The 16,083-nt window shown below is 42.1% G+C and overlaps 1 protein-coding gene across 1 annotated transcript in view; it reads right to left on the reverse strand.

Moving 5' to 3' along the window:
- Nucleotides 1-16,083, reverse strand: part of KCNQ3 (potassium voltage-gated channel subfamily Q member 3) — a 1,103,931-nt gene that overhangs the window by 574,741 nt on the left and 513,107 nt on the right. The window contains exon 9 of the mRNA XM_044066246.1: nt 11,991-11,995. Coding sequence (XP_043922181.1) covers nt 11,991-11,995 — 5 coding nt within the window. The remainder of the gene's footprint in view (nt 1-11,990; nt 11,996-16,083) is intronic.

Below are 16,083 nucleotides of genomic sequence, written 5' to 3' on the forward strand. Positions count from 1 at the left end.
TTTGACCCTCTAAGAAATTGCTTGAATAAAGGATGAGAAAACAATGGTGGGTCACAATCGTAGTGAGCTGAAATTGCTGCAGCATGAATCTTAATAGAAGAGAAGGACAAACCTTTGTCCAATAACTCAGTAAGATATTGAAGAGCCACACTTAAATCAGGCTCAGAAACATCCAAATCCTTAGCTGCACTCCAAAATAAAAATCTCTTCCATTTATCTGCGTACACTTTCCTTGTACTAGGCCTTCTAGCTTCCAAAATCACATTCAAAACTTGTTGTGGAAGTTGAGACCCTCTATGGTTTAAAACAGAATATGCCATGCTGTTAGGTGAAGAGAGTGAAGTTTGACATTGAGCAAATGACTGTCCTCCTGGGACAACAGATGTGGAATCAAAGGCAAAGGCCATGGAGGCTTCCGTACTAGACTTCTCAGTAGTGGGTACCAGTGCTGTCGAGGCCAATCTGGAGCTATCAAAATCATCCTTGGTTTGTCCTGTCTGACCTTCAGAAGTACCCTTGGGAGGAGAGGCAGAGGTGGAAAGGCATACACATGAAGATTTTTCCAACTGAAAGAAAGAGCATCCACTTTCCAAGCTGTGGGATGAAACCTTTGTGCAAAACTTTGGCAGCTGGTGGTTTAGTGGAGAAGCGAACAGATCTATGTCTGGAGTTCCCCAGGACACTGTCAATTTCTGAAATACATGAAGATCCAGTTTCCACTCGTGGGGATCCATGATTTGTCTGCTTAACACATCTGCTAAGGAGTTCTGTGCTCCGGCAGAAACCTTGCCTGAAGACTTAGTTGTAAACTGAGAGCAGTCTCCCACAAAATCATTGCTTGCCTGCATAGAGGATAAGAATGTGTTCCCCTTGCTTGTTGATGTACCACATGACAGTTGTGTTGTCTGTTAGAATCAACACCTGCCCTGGAAGAAGTAAATCCTTGAAAGCTATTAATGCAAACTGGACTGCTAACATCTCCTTCATGTTGATATGTAGATGCTGTAGTCTGGCAGGCCACTTGTCTTGTATCCACTTTCCATTTAGATGAGCTCCCCAAGCTATGTCTGAGGCATCTGTCGTTAAAATCTGACTCGCCTCTGGCCGGGTCACAGAGAGTCCCTTGTTTAGGTGACATTCCTGAGCCCACCACAAAAATTCCTTTTGAATGCAAGGTATTATTTGAATGACAGTGTCCAGATCCTGGCAGTGCTGTGTCCATACATTTTTGAGATACCATTGTAGCTTCCTCATATGCAGTTTGGCATTGGGAAGCACCAGAATACAAGATGCCATGAACCCTAAGGCTTGAAGGACTGTCCTTGCAGTCAGCCCGGACTGATGAGATAGCTGATGGAAGTAAAGGGATAGACTCTTTTGTTTGTCCGGAGTTAAAAAGGCCATCTGGGATGCTGTATTCAGTCTCACACCCAGAAAGCACATGTCCTGTGAGGGTACTAGACTGGACTTTATTTCGTTCACAGAATACCCCAGGCATCTTAGCACTGCTATCACATATTCCAAATGATGAAGAAGCTCTTCCTTCCCTTGAGCCAGAATCAGGCAGTCGTCCAAATAAGGATAAATCTGTATTCCTTTTAGCCTGAAGAAAGCTATCACTGGAGCCAGAACTTTCGTGAACACTCTGGGCGCAGTAGATAAGCCAAAGGGCAATGCAGAGAACTGATAGTGAGAAGTCCCAGCTTGAAAACGCAGATACTTCCTGCAACTTAGTCTGATAGGAACATGAAGGTAAGCCTCCTTGAGATCCAAAGTTACCATCCAATGATCTTTGCCCAGCAGAGGTAAAAGCTGCTGCAACGTCAACATTTTGAACTTGGGAATGTCCAGATAAGTGTTGAGGATAGATAAATCCAAAATTGGCCTCCACGTGTTCCCCTTCTTTGGTACTAGGAACAGGCGAGAATAAAATCCTAGGCCCCTTTCTGGCATAGGAACCGGCTGTATGGCCCCTATTTGGAGTAACAGTGAAATTTGCTTGTGAGCCTCTATTCTTTGTTGAGGAGGAATGTCTGGCATGCCTTTGAAAGGAGGCAAGGTATGGAAATAAAACCTGTAACCGTGATGTATGATATCCAGTACCCATTTGTCTTGGGTAATTAAACTCCAATTTTCTTTGAAAAGTGCCAACCTTCCTCCCAAAGGTGCTGCCAGGCGAGAAGGTTCTGGCAGCTGAAAAGGTAGGTCATTGGGTCTGCTTACGAAAGGACTGACCCCTGCCCTCACTCGAAGACTGTGCAGGAGAACTCCCTGTTCTAGGCCTGAAAGAGCCCTGACCTCTGCCCCTGCCACGTCTAGATCTACCCCTAGACTGGAAATCATAAGAAGGATACGTCCACCCTTTAGTAGGCCAATTTCTACTAAACTTTAGAGGCTGAACCTGCAAAAAATCTTTAACAGTCTGCATAGACTTAGCCTTGTCTTCCATTTTCTTTAAAACTGCTTCAACAGGAGAACCAAACAAGACATCAGATTGCAAAGGTGCATCCAAAATCCTAGTTTTAACATGGTCAGATAAATTTTGATCCCTCAGCCAGGCATGCCTGCGAAGAACTGACCCAGTGGCAGCCACCCTAGACGAGGCCTGTACAGCATCAAAGCCACATTGCAAAGAATGCTTACCCACCTGTTCAGAAACATGCACTAAATCTTGTAACTCTTTACAGTCAATACCTTCCGCCAGAGCATCAACCTTAGATTTCAACTGAGAAAGGAGATAATTTTGATATTTCAACATGTGAAACTGGCAATTCAAAGCTCTCATGGCTAGAGTGGAAGAAGTATAAACTTTCTTTCCCCATCTATCCAAGGCCCTGGCCTCTTTATCTGCAGGAACCGGATTCTTGACAACAGAAGCCTTAACACCCTTAGGCCCCTGGCTAATAGTTTCTGGGTCCGCCCTAGGACTCTTAAAAAGATACTTATGAGCTTCAGGCACCCTGTAATACCTATCTGGTTTAACAGGAGCAGGAGGCAAAGAATCCGGATTAAGAGAAGCCTCTACCAACACATCTTCCACCACAGTCAGAACAGGAGGTATAGCTAAAGGCCTATGCTTGGGTAAAAACAAAAATTCCCTAAGCCTTTTCCTGGAATCAGAGAAATCCTGGCCTTCCCATTTAAAATGCTCCCTCATGGAGTGAAGGGTCTCTGAAAAAGAAAAATCCTCAGGAGGAGAAGCAGAAGGAGTAGAATCATCCACATCAGAATCAGAATAATGAGAATACTCCTGCAAGTCTTCAGCCGAAGACTCAGACACATCCGAAGCCTGCTCATAATCCCCCAACACAGGTTCCATCCTAGGCCTCTTATCAGGAGGGGGCATAGAGCCTCTAATTAAAGTAATTAAATCCTCTGCCATTTTGAGCATGTGCTTCTTGGGCACAGCACCTGAAGAACTGGGAGTGAGCCCCACAGAAGCTAAACTAGACCTGCCTCTAGGAGAAGCCTTGGAAGCAGAAAGAGGGCCTAGACCCCTTAGGAAGGGAGGGGAGTACAGTTACTTGAGAAGCCCCTACAGCCTGCCCTGCCTCCTGGGAGGCCACATCCTGTAAAATCAAAGTTTCTCCCTGGGACTCCAGAGAGGCCTCCGTCGGAACCACCGGTTCCACTGACGCCTCTAAAGAACCGGCGTCCGGTTCGGACGACTCCTCTAACCTAGGTTTAACTGCCTTGTCCTTGCGCTTCTTTGAGGAAGCCGGCGTCGGAGCATCCAACGGCATTTTGTAATTGCACCGCTTCCCAAAGACCAACCTTGCACAATCCAACCTCCGCTTTATAGTGCGTTTATTAAACCTAGCACAAAAGCGGCATCCAACAACGTCGTGCTCAGGTCCTAAACAAGGTATACACAAATTATGGTAATCCCTATGCGGTATCTGTTTCCCACAAGAAATACAGTTATTCACTTTTTCTGACATCCGGTAAACCACTGAGGCAAGAAAAAACCAAAATATTCCCCAACGGGGTACTTAACCAACTCTGACTTCGGTCTGAAACTCCGAATTCGAAAAATTTCAGAACGCCGAACAGCACTTGCAACACTGCTTCTGCATCGGACCATGCGGCAAAAAAGACTGAGGATATGGCGTCGGTCATGCGCATTTGTACCCTGACGTTCTGATGTCAGTCAAATGCGCCTTGACCGACGTCAGCCTTATACTCTGATATTCGGGCCGACCGAGGGACAGCGGACTACCCAAGTGTTAGGACTGCAGCAATGTGGGATGAAGAACATCAGTACTTTACCAGTATGGAGACTGGGGATGAGGGGAACACTAGACACCAGAGATGTCGCTTCATGCCTTATTGGCACTTTATCAGAATGGGACCGGAGGGGGGGGGGGCACTGGACACCAGGGATAAATATTGATTGTGCCTTAATGACACTTTAACAGTATGGTTACTGGGGCACAGAACAGGATGTGTAACTCTAATGTCTGTACATATTCAGGGACAGATACAGGGTCTTTAATGCATGCATGTGTGTGTGTGTGTGTTTGTTACAGTGTGTCTACTGTATGTTGGAGACTACATTGGGGGGTGCCTCTGCCTTAATGATGTAGTTACCAGCAACAGACAAATATAGCAGAAGTCATCATTGCAGCTAATAACACTGCATCACAACCACAGTTCTTTTTTTACTGGGAATATTAATAACTCCTAGGGAGGGATATTAACAGACTAGCTCAAGGTAAACTCTGAGACAACTTTAGGTACAAAAGAAGGATTAGTTCTTAAAGAAACCCTGCCTTTGTGGAAAACAAGGTACGGTTGACACACTATAAGAGCTTATAACTCAGATACTCTTCTAGTGAAGTCAGAGCAATGAGCAAACAGTCTTCCATTTTAAGAATGTCAAGTCAGCCTGATGAGCTGGTTCAAATGGAAAAAAGTAAGCTTCTCAAGTACAAAATTCAGATCCCAAGGAGAAGCCACCTGCCTTCTTGGTGCACAGATATGCAAAAATCCTTTCAGAAATTGCTTGACTTGGGAATAGGAAGAAGGAGGAGGAATCCAAGGGCAGAGAAGTAGAAATGACCATCAGATGAATCTTGATAGATTAAGGAATTTCAGGTGACAATAACTAACCCAAATAAGAATCAGAGCCAGGTGAGCCTAAAAACGGCCTTGGTCCTTGGAATGGCACCAACTAGAAAATCTTTTCACTTAGATGACTTAGACAAATATAACTTTGTAGTAGCAGGTTTTTAACCTGTTGCAAATCCTCAGAAAAAATGCCTAAACTTTATCAAAATTCCATCATCCAGGCAGTCAGTTGTACAGATTACAGACTGGGATGTATCAAACGACCCCTGTCTTGGGTGAGGAAGCTTGTGGTAATTGCCCTTGGCCAGTTTCAAAAGAAGGGAGAAAGTACAGTTGCGTAAGCTGCACTTACTGCAATCACTGCTGCAGTAGCCTTAGCTACTTAGGTTATACTCTATCAAGGATATAATAGCTGGCCAGTCTTCCATAGTCTTTGCTTTCTCCTATACGTGAACCCAGGCTTCTGTAGTTGGATCTCTAAGGGGGTGAGTTAACAGTCTATGTGCCAAAGCCCTTCAGAACTTTCTTGCAACCAAAAGGTATCCAGTTTGTAATGCCTTGTAAAACCATGCACAGAGGACCAGGCAGCTGCCCCAGAATGCTTCTAGAGTCCTCCCCTTCCCACTATGCCATTGAAGAAGACAGGGCTCTAGTAGAATGTGGCTTGACCCTGCCTGAAACTGATTTAGCATGTCATGAACTGCAAATCAGCCTCATGAACTGGTGCAAAGGGAGACAGAGAACTTTTCCTGTGCAAAGTTAAGATTCCAAGTAGGTGCCACTTGTTCTCTTGGTGATCTAACATTCAAAACCCCTTTCCAGAAATGCCTGAACAAAGAGTGAGAAGAAAGGGGAGAATCCATGGGCAGATATCCTGAAATGACTGACAGATGAACTTTGATAAAGGAATAGGAAAGACCAGAGGACAGTAACTCATACAATATTGAAGAACCAGTGGTACAGTATCTCTTAATTGACCTTGGTTGTTATTATGGTACCAACTAGTAAGCCTTTTACATTTAGCAATGTAAAATGTCCTAGTAGCAGGCTCTCTTGCCTCCTTTAGTACTTGTTACATGTCCTCTGAAACAAGGTCCCAAAAAGTTATCAAAATTTAATCATCTAAGCAGTCATCTGAAGTTATTTCAGACTGGGGTGTAGCACGTTCTCCCATCTTGTGTGAATAAATCCATTGTGTGAGGAAGCTTGTGATAACTGCCCTTGGCTAACTCCATAAGAAGAAAGAACCACTGCTCCTGGTCCAGAAAGCAGTCACCACAATGATCTTTGGACAATGGTTCTGAGCTTTCAGAATCAACCTAGATATCAGTGGAAAGCGTGGAAATACATAAATGAATATTCCCATTCAAGCAAATGAAAAGGCATCTGTCTTCCAGGCAAAATTGCAAGGAATTATAGAGAAGAACTTGTTCAACTGTCTGTTTGAAAGGAGGTAAACATATCTACTTGAGGAATTCCCCACAACTGGATCAATTGCTGCAAGACCCTCTTGTTCAATCTGTAAACATCTGTACTGGTTCTGGAGAGCTTTTCTGCCACTAAATTTTGCTCTGACAGAAAGTAGGAAGGTTGGGGTGCGGTTAATCAATGCTGATTTGCAACCTACCAAGCAACCACAGCCAGTCAGCAGATAGGTTAAGATTTGGTGCCCCTTGTTTGTTAATTACACCACTGTGGTGTTGCTTGTGATCACTTTAAGAAATCCTGTGCAACACAGATGATGAAGAGATTCTACAACATGGATCACAGCTAATATGTCTTTTACATTTATGTGCTTCAGCTTGTCTCTTTTTTCCAAAGACTCTACACTTTTACCCCACTGATATAACTCCCAAAGCAAAATCCTATGCATCTCTTGTTACAGTCTGACCAGGGGATGGAAGACAGTATGGAAGGTATGGATTCAAAGAAATCTGATCTCTCCACCAAAGAAGCTCTCTCTTCACAAAACTTAATATGGGCATCTGAAAATGTAGTGGGTGAGAAGTTGGGTCCAAACAGTCTATAAGAATCATTGGATTTTTTTCATGTGCAACCTGCAAGAGAAATCAAGATAATCATAGAAGCCATAAGCCCCAGGACCTTGAGATACTATTATCTGGCTAAAACCTGAAACTGTGTGGTAGGTGGGGTATGAAACTGAAAAATTTCCAGACACAAGTCCACTTTCTCCAGCATCAGGAATGCCTTTAACATGGAAGCACCAGAAGATATCTTAGAAAGACTATCCTATGAAAAGCAATTAAAGAGAATTTTTGACTACTGATCTGAAGAACCAGGGTGAGAAGATTTGTAACCCAAGTAAGGGACTTCTGGCACCTGAAAACAACACTGCAAAGATAATAAGTCACCTAAATAATTAAATATGTGAATGTCATGCACTCTACAATGAGCTATCACTGGAGATAGGCACTTAGTTAAAAGGCAGCAGCCAAGATTTACAGGGGTAATTCCTTTTCTTTAGATTTTGTTTCCCTTTTTTAGTCCAATTCATCAAAGACTTTCTCCACAGGGGGACCAACAAGGAACTCCTTATCCAGTGAGCCATCCAGGACTTCTGCCATCAGTTGGTCTGAGAAAGGCTGAGTCCTCAGTCAGGTGTATCCACAAGTTACAGGACTCATAGCAGTTGCCGTACATGATGCATCCAATGCATAATAGCCACATTTCAATGAATGTCTGGACACCTGTAGTGATCTAGCTGACTCCTGCATTTCTCTCTCTAGGTTCTTGTCTGCAATGCCTTCTGCTTTAGCAATGATTTGTTCTTGTAAGGACTCCAAGTACTTTAACATGTGAAATTAACAGTTAAGAACCTTCATAGCCCGGGTAGCAGAAGTGAAGGTCTTTCTAACAAATCTACCTAACAATCTGATTTCTCTGTTTTTAGGCATAGCGTGTCTGGCTGCACCCTTAAGGCACCCTTGGTGAATTCAGTAGACACTACTGAGGGATCTGTCTATGGGTTCTTGTAAAGGTGTTTGTGGTTGTCAAGCACTCTATTAAAATGATCTGGCTTTCTGGGGGCAAGTAGAAGGGAGTCAGGATGTAGACAGAGATGTCCTGAAAGACATCATCAGTACTACTTGAACTGTTGGCATAGCTAATGGTCTGGGAGATGGCAAGCTTAGAAGCTCTCTAATATAATAGTTTAATGTGACTGGAAGAGGATGGATGAGGGTCCAGCAGCCCTTGTAGAATGGTCACACCAAGCCTGTCCTAGACCTGAAAATGAATCTAGTTTATAATACTTTGCTAATTGTCTCCCAATTAAATGGCTTTTTCATCTTGTGCAACGTATCCACAAAGGATAAATCCTCAGGGGGAGAAGCAGAGGAGCGGGTGTCATCTGAGTCAGGTAAAGAAGGGGGAGGTAGGTATACAGCACAGGAAATCTCTTCATCTTCAGATTCTGAAGAATCTGAGTCCTTCTTTTACCAGGGGAACCTTCTGAAACAGACACTTGTTTCTGGTTGGGTTCTCTGGACTTCATCAAAGCTGAACACCTGGGCCAGTTTAAGCAGGTCCTATGCTTATGCAGCTGAAGACTGGGACAGTATAGGCTGGGGTAAGCAAACTGGTCTTGTTGGTTTGGGAGTCCAAGAGTTAGTGAGTATGCGGGCTGACAGCCACAACCCCTGTTGTTTCCCTGAAATTTCTTTGTGCATGACTACTGAAGAAGTACACTCCTCTCCCTCAGTTACTACCACTCAAACATCAAAACCCAAATGACATCATGTGGAGATAGTCATATTAGTGTCACCTCTTGTCATGGCAGCCTCCTGAAGGGTCAAGTCAGAGGGCTTGGGCTTAGTGGTCATCATACTAGGGGACAGCAACGGCACTTCACCTGTGTCATTGGCCGACCTGACTGCAGACATGGAAGGATTTCTGTCATCCACAACTTCCTTCTCCTTCATTTTCTTATCTTTTTGTTTCTAGGGTACGGAACCAGCTGACGTTGTGGCAACGTGGAGCTCAGTCCAAGGACTCTATGTGGGCTGCAAGGACATTGGTCCTACTCTTAAGTGTTCTAGTGCAAATCCTAGCACAATCCTGCCAACTAAGAATGTCATACTGAAGTCCAAAATGGAACAAACAAAAAGAATAGGAATCTTTATGCAGAATTTGCTTCCCACACTTCAAGCAGTTGTTGACCTTCTTAAACATTAATTAGAAAAAGAATTCCCCAATGGGGTACTTATCTAAAAGCAGGTTGCAAGAACTCTGGGCAAACTAGCCAACAGTAGTCTGTGAACATTAGATAAAATGGAGAAGAGCATCAGACTGCATGGCTGGAAAGAACTGAAAATGGTGCTGAAAGATGCCACTCTTATACCCTGATGTCCAGATTTGGTCCTCGGAAGTCTGTCAACTAATAATAATAAAAAAGGCTCTGGGAAATGGGTGGTCACTAGCTTCTGCATGGCAGGAAGACCCAATAATTTGTACTGCAACAGTGACTACAAAGAACATCTAATAATGTGACCCAGACACAGAAAGCCTGAGGAAACCTCTGAAGTCTGTGACAATGGGAATATGATGATAAACATCTTTCAGTTCTATAGTTACCAAAAAACTCAAAAAAGGAATGATTGGTATCGGAAGCTGAAATGTCAACATTTTGAACTTTGGTTCTTTTACAAACAACTTCAGAAAGGAAGGTTGAGAACTGGTCTCTAGAAAGCATCATTCTTCTGCACCAGAAATGCTCTTGAATAAAACCTCTAACTGAATGACCCTCAGGGCAAGCATACATCTTAAAATGTTTGCCTGGTTTGGAGGATTAGGAGGAATACCTCAAAAAGGAGGAATGTTTTCCCAATGCCATCTGTTACCCGCCTGAACTGCTCTCAAAATCCACTTGTCTGATACAATCTGATGTCAAAGGGGAAGACTGAGAACCTGTCTCTGGGACAGATTGGGGGATACTACAACAGTCATAGAATCCTGCTTTCCAGAACCAGAATCCTGTTGACATTGCTTGTTTTTCTTTTTGAAAAAAAAAAAGACCTAGATGCTTCTGTAGTTTTAGAAAAGGATGGCAACAAATATTAGTAATCCCCTGAATCAATTTGACTGTTTCATCAAACTGTTTGAGTATCTGTGTAGCAGACGGACAAATCAAGAAGTACAGTTGTGTAAGTAAACTTACCATATGTGAATTATCACTGCTGCAGCAGCTTAAACTACGTGGGTTATATCCTCCTAATGATATAACAGCTGGACACTTTCCGGAATTTTTCAGGGCACCTTCCATGTGCCCAAACCTTTAGTCAGCTTGAGCTGAAATGACTAAAAGTCAAGTTTGGGTGCCAACACTTCACTACTTTCATTCCAACAGACAGAAGGAGGCTAAAGCCCTAGGACGATACGGTTGGAATGTAACAATAAAAGCAATAAAAAACTACACTCTGCCATGAAAAACATTCAGTAATAAGGAAGATGGAGGGAAGGAGGGGCTGCATAGCAGTGATTATTTGAATACCTACTGTTATGGTAAGTTTACTTACACAACCAGACTATGTTCTTCATATGGATCACTGCTGCAGTTGCTTAATCTGTAAGAGCAGATTATAATAGCTTAATGTGTTTGGAAGAGGAAGGATGAGGGTCCAGCAGCCCTTGGAGAATGGCCACACTAAGTCTGTCCTAGACCTGAAAATGAATCTAGTTTATAATGCTTTGCAAAAGTTTGCACAGAGGACCAAGTTGCTGCTTCTAGAATACTTTGAAAATCCAACCCATTCCAAAGCGCCACAGATGAAGCCAAGGACTTGGTAGCATAAGCCTTGATCCTGCCTGGAATTGTTTCGTTGTGGTGGCTATAACAGAAGGTAATAAGAGACAGCCATTCGGAAATATTCTGTTTTGACACAGGCTGTCCCTTTTTCTTATGCACACCCCTTTCAAAAGATTTCCACATGAGATTGCACTGAAAAGAGTGGGCTCATTTGGGTAGACATGCTGAAATGGCCAACAAATGAGCACTGGCTGAGATGTAAGACAGGGCATAGGATAACTCACACAAATATTGTAGAATCATAGCAACACTAGCTCTTAATGGAGGCTGGTTCTTTTCTTGGCACCAGCTAGAAAACCTTTTCCATTTACTAATTTATGATTTTCTAGTAGCAGGCTTTTTTGCCTCCATTAATACCTGCTTCATGTCCTCAAAAAAATGCTTAAAAGGTATTAAAATTCTGTCATCCGGGCAGTTCAGCTGAAGTTGTTTGGGCTCAGGATGTATCAAACACCCCCGGTTTTGTACAAGTAATTCCAGGCTGTAAGAATGCTTGTGGTAATTACCTCTGGTCATTTCAAAAAGAAAAGAGAACCACTGTTGACTGGAACAAAACTGAGTCACGACAATGATCTTTGGAGAATCCTTCTGAATCTTCAGAGTGACCCTGGATATAACTTGAAAGGGTAGAAAAGCATACAGGAAAAGAAAATACATCTGTCTTCCAGGCATTCTTGCATTGAGTTCTAGAACAAAATTTAATCAACTGATTATTAGGAGCACAGGCAAATAGATCTATCTGAGGTGTTCTCCACAGATGGATCAATTCTTGGAAGACTCTCTGATTCAGTTTCCATTGTGTCTACCACACAGTTTTGCTCTAATGGTACAGAAGACCTCTATAGAGTGCCATTGTACTGAAAAGCTATATCCCAGGCTACCGTGGCTAGTCTGCACAGAGGGTAAGTTATGGTTACCCTTTGCTTGTTTATGGACCACATCACTATGCTGCAGTCTTTGAACACTTGTACAAGTCCCAGGTACCACAGATGGCTGAGATAGATGACAGCATTTACAAGAGCTAATGTCTGTTTTATGTTTAAGTGTTTTGGCCTGATTTGTTCCAAAGACCCTGCACTTTTAGTCCCATAAACACTGCTCCTCAAACAAAGTCTGAGGTGTCTGTTGTGACTGTGCTGAAGCATGAAGGGAGACTGGGAGACCTGGATTCTTAGAAATTTGGTGTCTCCCCCACAAAATCTCCCTTTTCACAAACCCCAAAACTAGAATCCAAAATTTAAGGGGATGTTGATGCTAGGACCCATAACAGTTTCAGGTACTCCTGGATTTTTCCCATGTGGAGTCTTGTAAGAGGTATCATGAGTATCATAGATGCCATGAGACCCAGAATCCTGATGAATTCCTTTGCTGACAAGGTAGCCTGAGTGGAAAAACTCAGGAACATATCTAAATACAGAGCTATTTTTTTTCCCTGTGGAACAAAAGCTGCTTGAACTGAGGTGTCCAAGAAACACCCAGGGAAAATAATCTTGTGAGATGGAGTCAGCCAAAAGTTCTCTTGGAATGCCAGCCTGTCTAAAAGATTCCTTACTCAACTGAGAGATGCCTCACATTTTGAATAAGAATCTCCAAAGATAACAAATCATCTAAATTAGAAAATATGAATACCTTGCAGTCTGCAGTTAGCCACTGCAGCAGTTAGACACTGGGAATAACTTTGGAGCAGTAGATAGACTAAAGGGTAATGCAGAGAACTGATAATGTGACACAGACATCAGAAAACTTTAAGAACTATCTGAAATCTGAATCTGTATGAATGTGATGACATGCATATTTTAAATCTAAGGTCACTACAAGCTAAAATTTAGATATTTATTTATTTATTTGACATTTGTTGACTAGGATAGTCTGACTGAGTTTTCATCCTTTTTTCAGTGGAAGCCCGGGGAGAAAACCTCTGCAACACAAAGTGTACAACAGAATATTCACAGTACAAATTAAGCAAGAAATACATATGCAGTGCAGGTAAAACTAGTAAAAGGAAAAATAACAAGCTACTAATAAATACTCAGTACAGAATTATACTAAAAAATATGTAAAAAACACAATAAAAGTTAACATAAAATAAGGTCAAATAGATGAACATAGATGCTCAAGTAAGGGAAAATTTAGTAAGAGAGGCAATTCAAATGGGAGGTGGGTATAGAGAAGGTGGATAAGAGCCAGGTTAGAAAAAAAGGAGAATTAAGGTATATGCCTAAAAAGGAAGTTATAGAAGTTAGTCTGGTGAGTTACAGTCTGATGGAAAATAAGAGTAGAAGAAAGAAGAAGCAAGAGGCAAATGTTTAGGAGTAAGAGATTAACAGGGGAGAGAAGAGAGATGGATGATAGCTAAAATAGAACAGAGAAGGATGTGAAGTGCAATGATTGTACTGACAAATCCAGACACTTTTTAGGTAATTTCTCAGAGCTATCTTGAAGTCATGAAAATTGATAATATATCTGAGGGCCATGGGAAGCTTATTCCAAGATAGAGCAGGAAGTTAAGTAAAGAGGTTTTGTCTCAAAGATTTTTTTGGCTTGCGGATCTGTAGGAGAAATTGGTCAGAGCTTCTGATGGAGCAAGGTAGGTTACATAGAGAGACAAGTGAAGAGATGTTAGGGCAGGAGGTGGGTTTTATTAGGATGGCATGGGTGTTGAGAAACTGTGTATATAAGAGTTGGTTCAGAAATTCTAACCAGCTAAGAGTATGATGTGCAAGACAGTGGTGAGATTTTGGTGGCAGATTGGCTGCGAATCTGGCAACTTTATTGTGTATGGTTTCATGTTTGGCAGAGAGGACTGTAAGTTAGTAAGGATTTGAAAAAAGTAGAAGAGGTTAGGAAGAAGATAAGCCTGGGTGAGAAAGATTCTGGAGTTGGGGGTAAGGAATTTTTAGTTCCTATACAGTTTTTCTTTACACAGTGGTATACATGGAGGTCAAATTTAAGTTGGTCATTGATAATTACTCCAAGGACCTTAGTGTGAGGTTCAGATGAGATAAGAGTGCTGTTAAGTGAGGAGATGGTGAAGGAGGATTTAAGATGATAGAGAGAGAGATTTAGGTAGGAAATTGGGTACAAGGGGTAAAAAGTCGTGAAGAGACAGCATTTTGAACTTGGACACTACCACAAACAAATTAGAAAGGAAAGATCCAGAACTGATCTGCAAGAATCTTTCTTCAACATCTTGGAATAAAACCCTTCCCCTAACTGAAGAGGAGGGAAAGCAAGCATATGATGAATGATAGAAAGGAAAAGAAGAGTCTGCTCTGGCCGATGAAGAGAATCCTACAAAAAGGAAGGAGAGAGACTCCCACTGCTATCTGTAACCTTGATGAAGTACTCTCAAAACTATCAGTTACCAAAGAGAGAAATGGAGGTTCAGGCTTTCTGGAAGAAGTAAGGGACCTCCAAGGCAGAAGAGGTGCTGGAAGTCCTTCATACAGTCATTCAGACTTACTAGAATGTCCTTTGTTCTGGGAGGTTCCTCCTTTCTTTTTGGAACCTTTCTGCCACTAAATTTTAAATGTCTGCTTACTGGCAGGTTGCTGGGATTATTTATGTCGCTTTTTAAAGAAAGACGTAGAGGGAGCACTGAATCCCTTATAAAACTTGGACATGGAGGCTTTTAAAAATCTGAGACATTCCTTCAGTTAGCTTTCCTTGTTAATTACCTCTGCAGCAGATGGTCAAAAAATGGATCTTTATCAAAGGAAGAATTTAAAATGTAATTTTTGACATTCTACAGGAGGTTTTAAGAACACAGCCAGATAAACATGTACATAACAGTTTCAGTGGCAGCAGCCTTGGATGTGGCATCATCAGAATCATATGTACATTTCAAATAGTAGGTAGTCAGACACAGAAGCAACTAAGTTACACAAAGCACATTTCTACTTACAAGAGGGAACAGATGCCAAATATTCCTCATAGTCTCACAAGAGACAACATGAACTACAGCATATGAGGTTACAGCTGAGAATTCTAAAAAGAAGTGTCGCAGAAGAATATACTTTCCCCTAAATCTATAAAAAGGATTCCTATCCTTGTTAGGAGGAGAGGGGTTAGTATTAACCAAATGTTTGGCAGCAGCTGGATTCACAAAAGCAGTAGCTGCTGGGTCTGATCTGGGATGAATGTATAAAAAACTTAAAAAAACAAGACAGTGTATAAAGTCCTATCTGCTTTCTTGGGGACAGTGGAATGGATATCAGGGAAATTGTAGGCTGTGTCAAAAACATATTCCAAAGCAGAGAGAACAGGAGGAACAAGAGGAAGCTCTGAAAATTCCAGTTGTAACAAACCATAATACTTCCTGAGGGACTGAGACAACTGATTCATTTGGGAAATAGTTTCAGAGAAACAGATTCCTTCAAAAGTACTGGTCGAAGGCACACTCTCCTCAGAATCTGAGTCAAAAATCTGTGAAGACAACATTTAATCTGTGTCTTCAGATTAATTTTGAGGTTCAAACTCTTGAATCATTTCAGAAAATGAGGAATCCCTTTTTCTTTTACCAAAAACTGCCATAATGGAAGGGTCAAGAGAATACACTAAACCCTGAGCTAGCCTTGTAAATTGTGCCATACCAGAATAAATGAGCCAGGAGAAGACTGACGTTTAAGTATATGTTTCTTTTTGAGAGGAATTTCTCTAGAAACAGATCCACTTTTGTGGGCAAAAACATCCATGGGCACAGCTTTTAAGCTACAGAGAATGTCATCATCTGCCCCTTCTCCCAGAACTGACATGACTGGCTCTCCCTTGCCTGCTAAGGGCACTCCAACAGCTGCAGAGGACATGTCTAACCCTGTTCCATGGTGGCTGTAGGGACTACAACAGTGGAACCTAAGGAAAAAGATGAATGGTCCAAGGAACCAATTTTGGCCACAGCAGAGTCACCTACCTGCAGCTGAGGCACTTTCACAGCCTGGTGTGGTGGCAAAGACTGACACTTTTTTTTTTCTTTTGAGTTGTTTCATGATTAAAACAAAAAAGGTCTCTGATTCCTGGGGAAGCCTGTCAGCAAAAGTCAGTAAAACAGGTAAGTTGTAAAAAATTAACTTTTTCTCTCATAACACACACACACACACACACACACACACACACACACACACACACACACACACACACACACACACACACACACACACAATAAAAAACATTTTAAACACTTACCCCAAATA

This window comes from Protopterus annectens, chromosome 3.part1 (assembly GCF_019279795.1).
Source record: "Protopterus annectens isolate FY-2018-M chromosome 3.part1, PAN1.0, whole genome shotgun sequence".
Classification (NCBI taxonomy): domain Eukaryota; kingdom Metazoa; phylum Chordata; order Ceratodontiformes; family Protopteridae; genus Protopterus; species Protopterus annectens.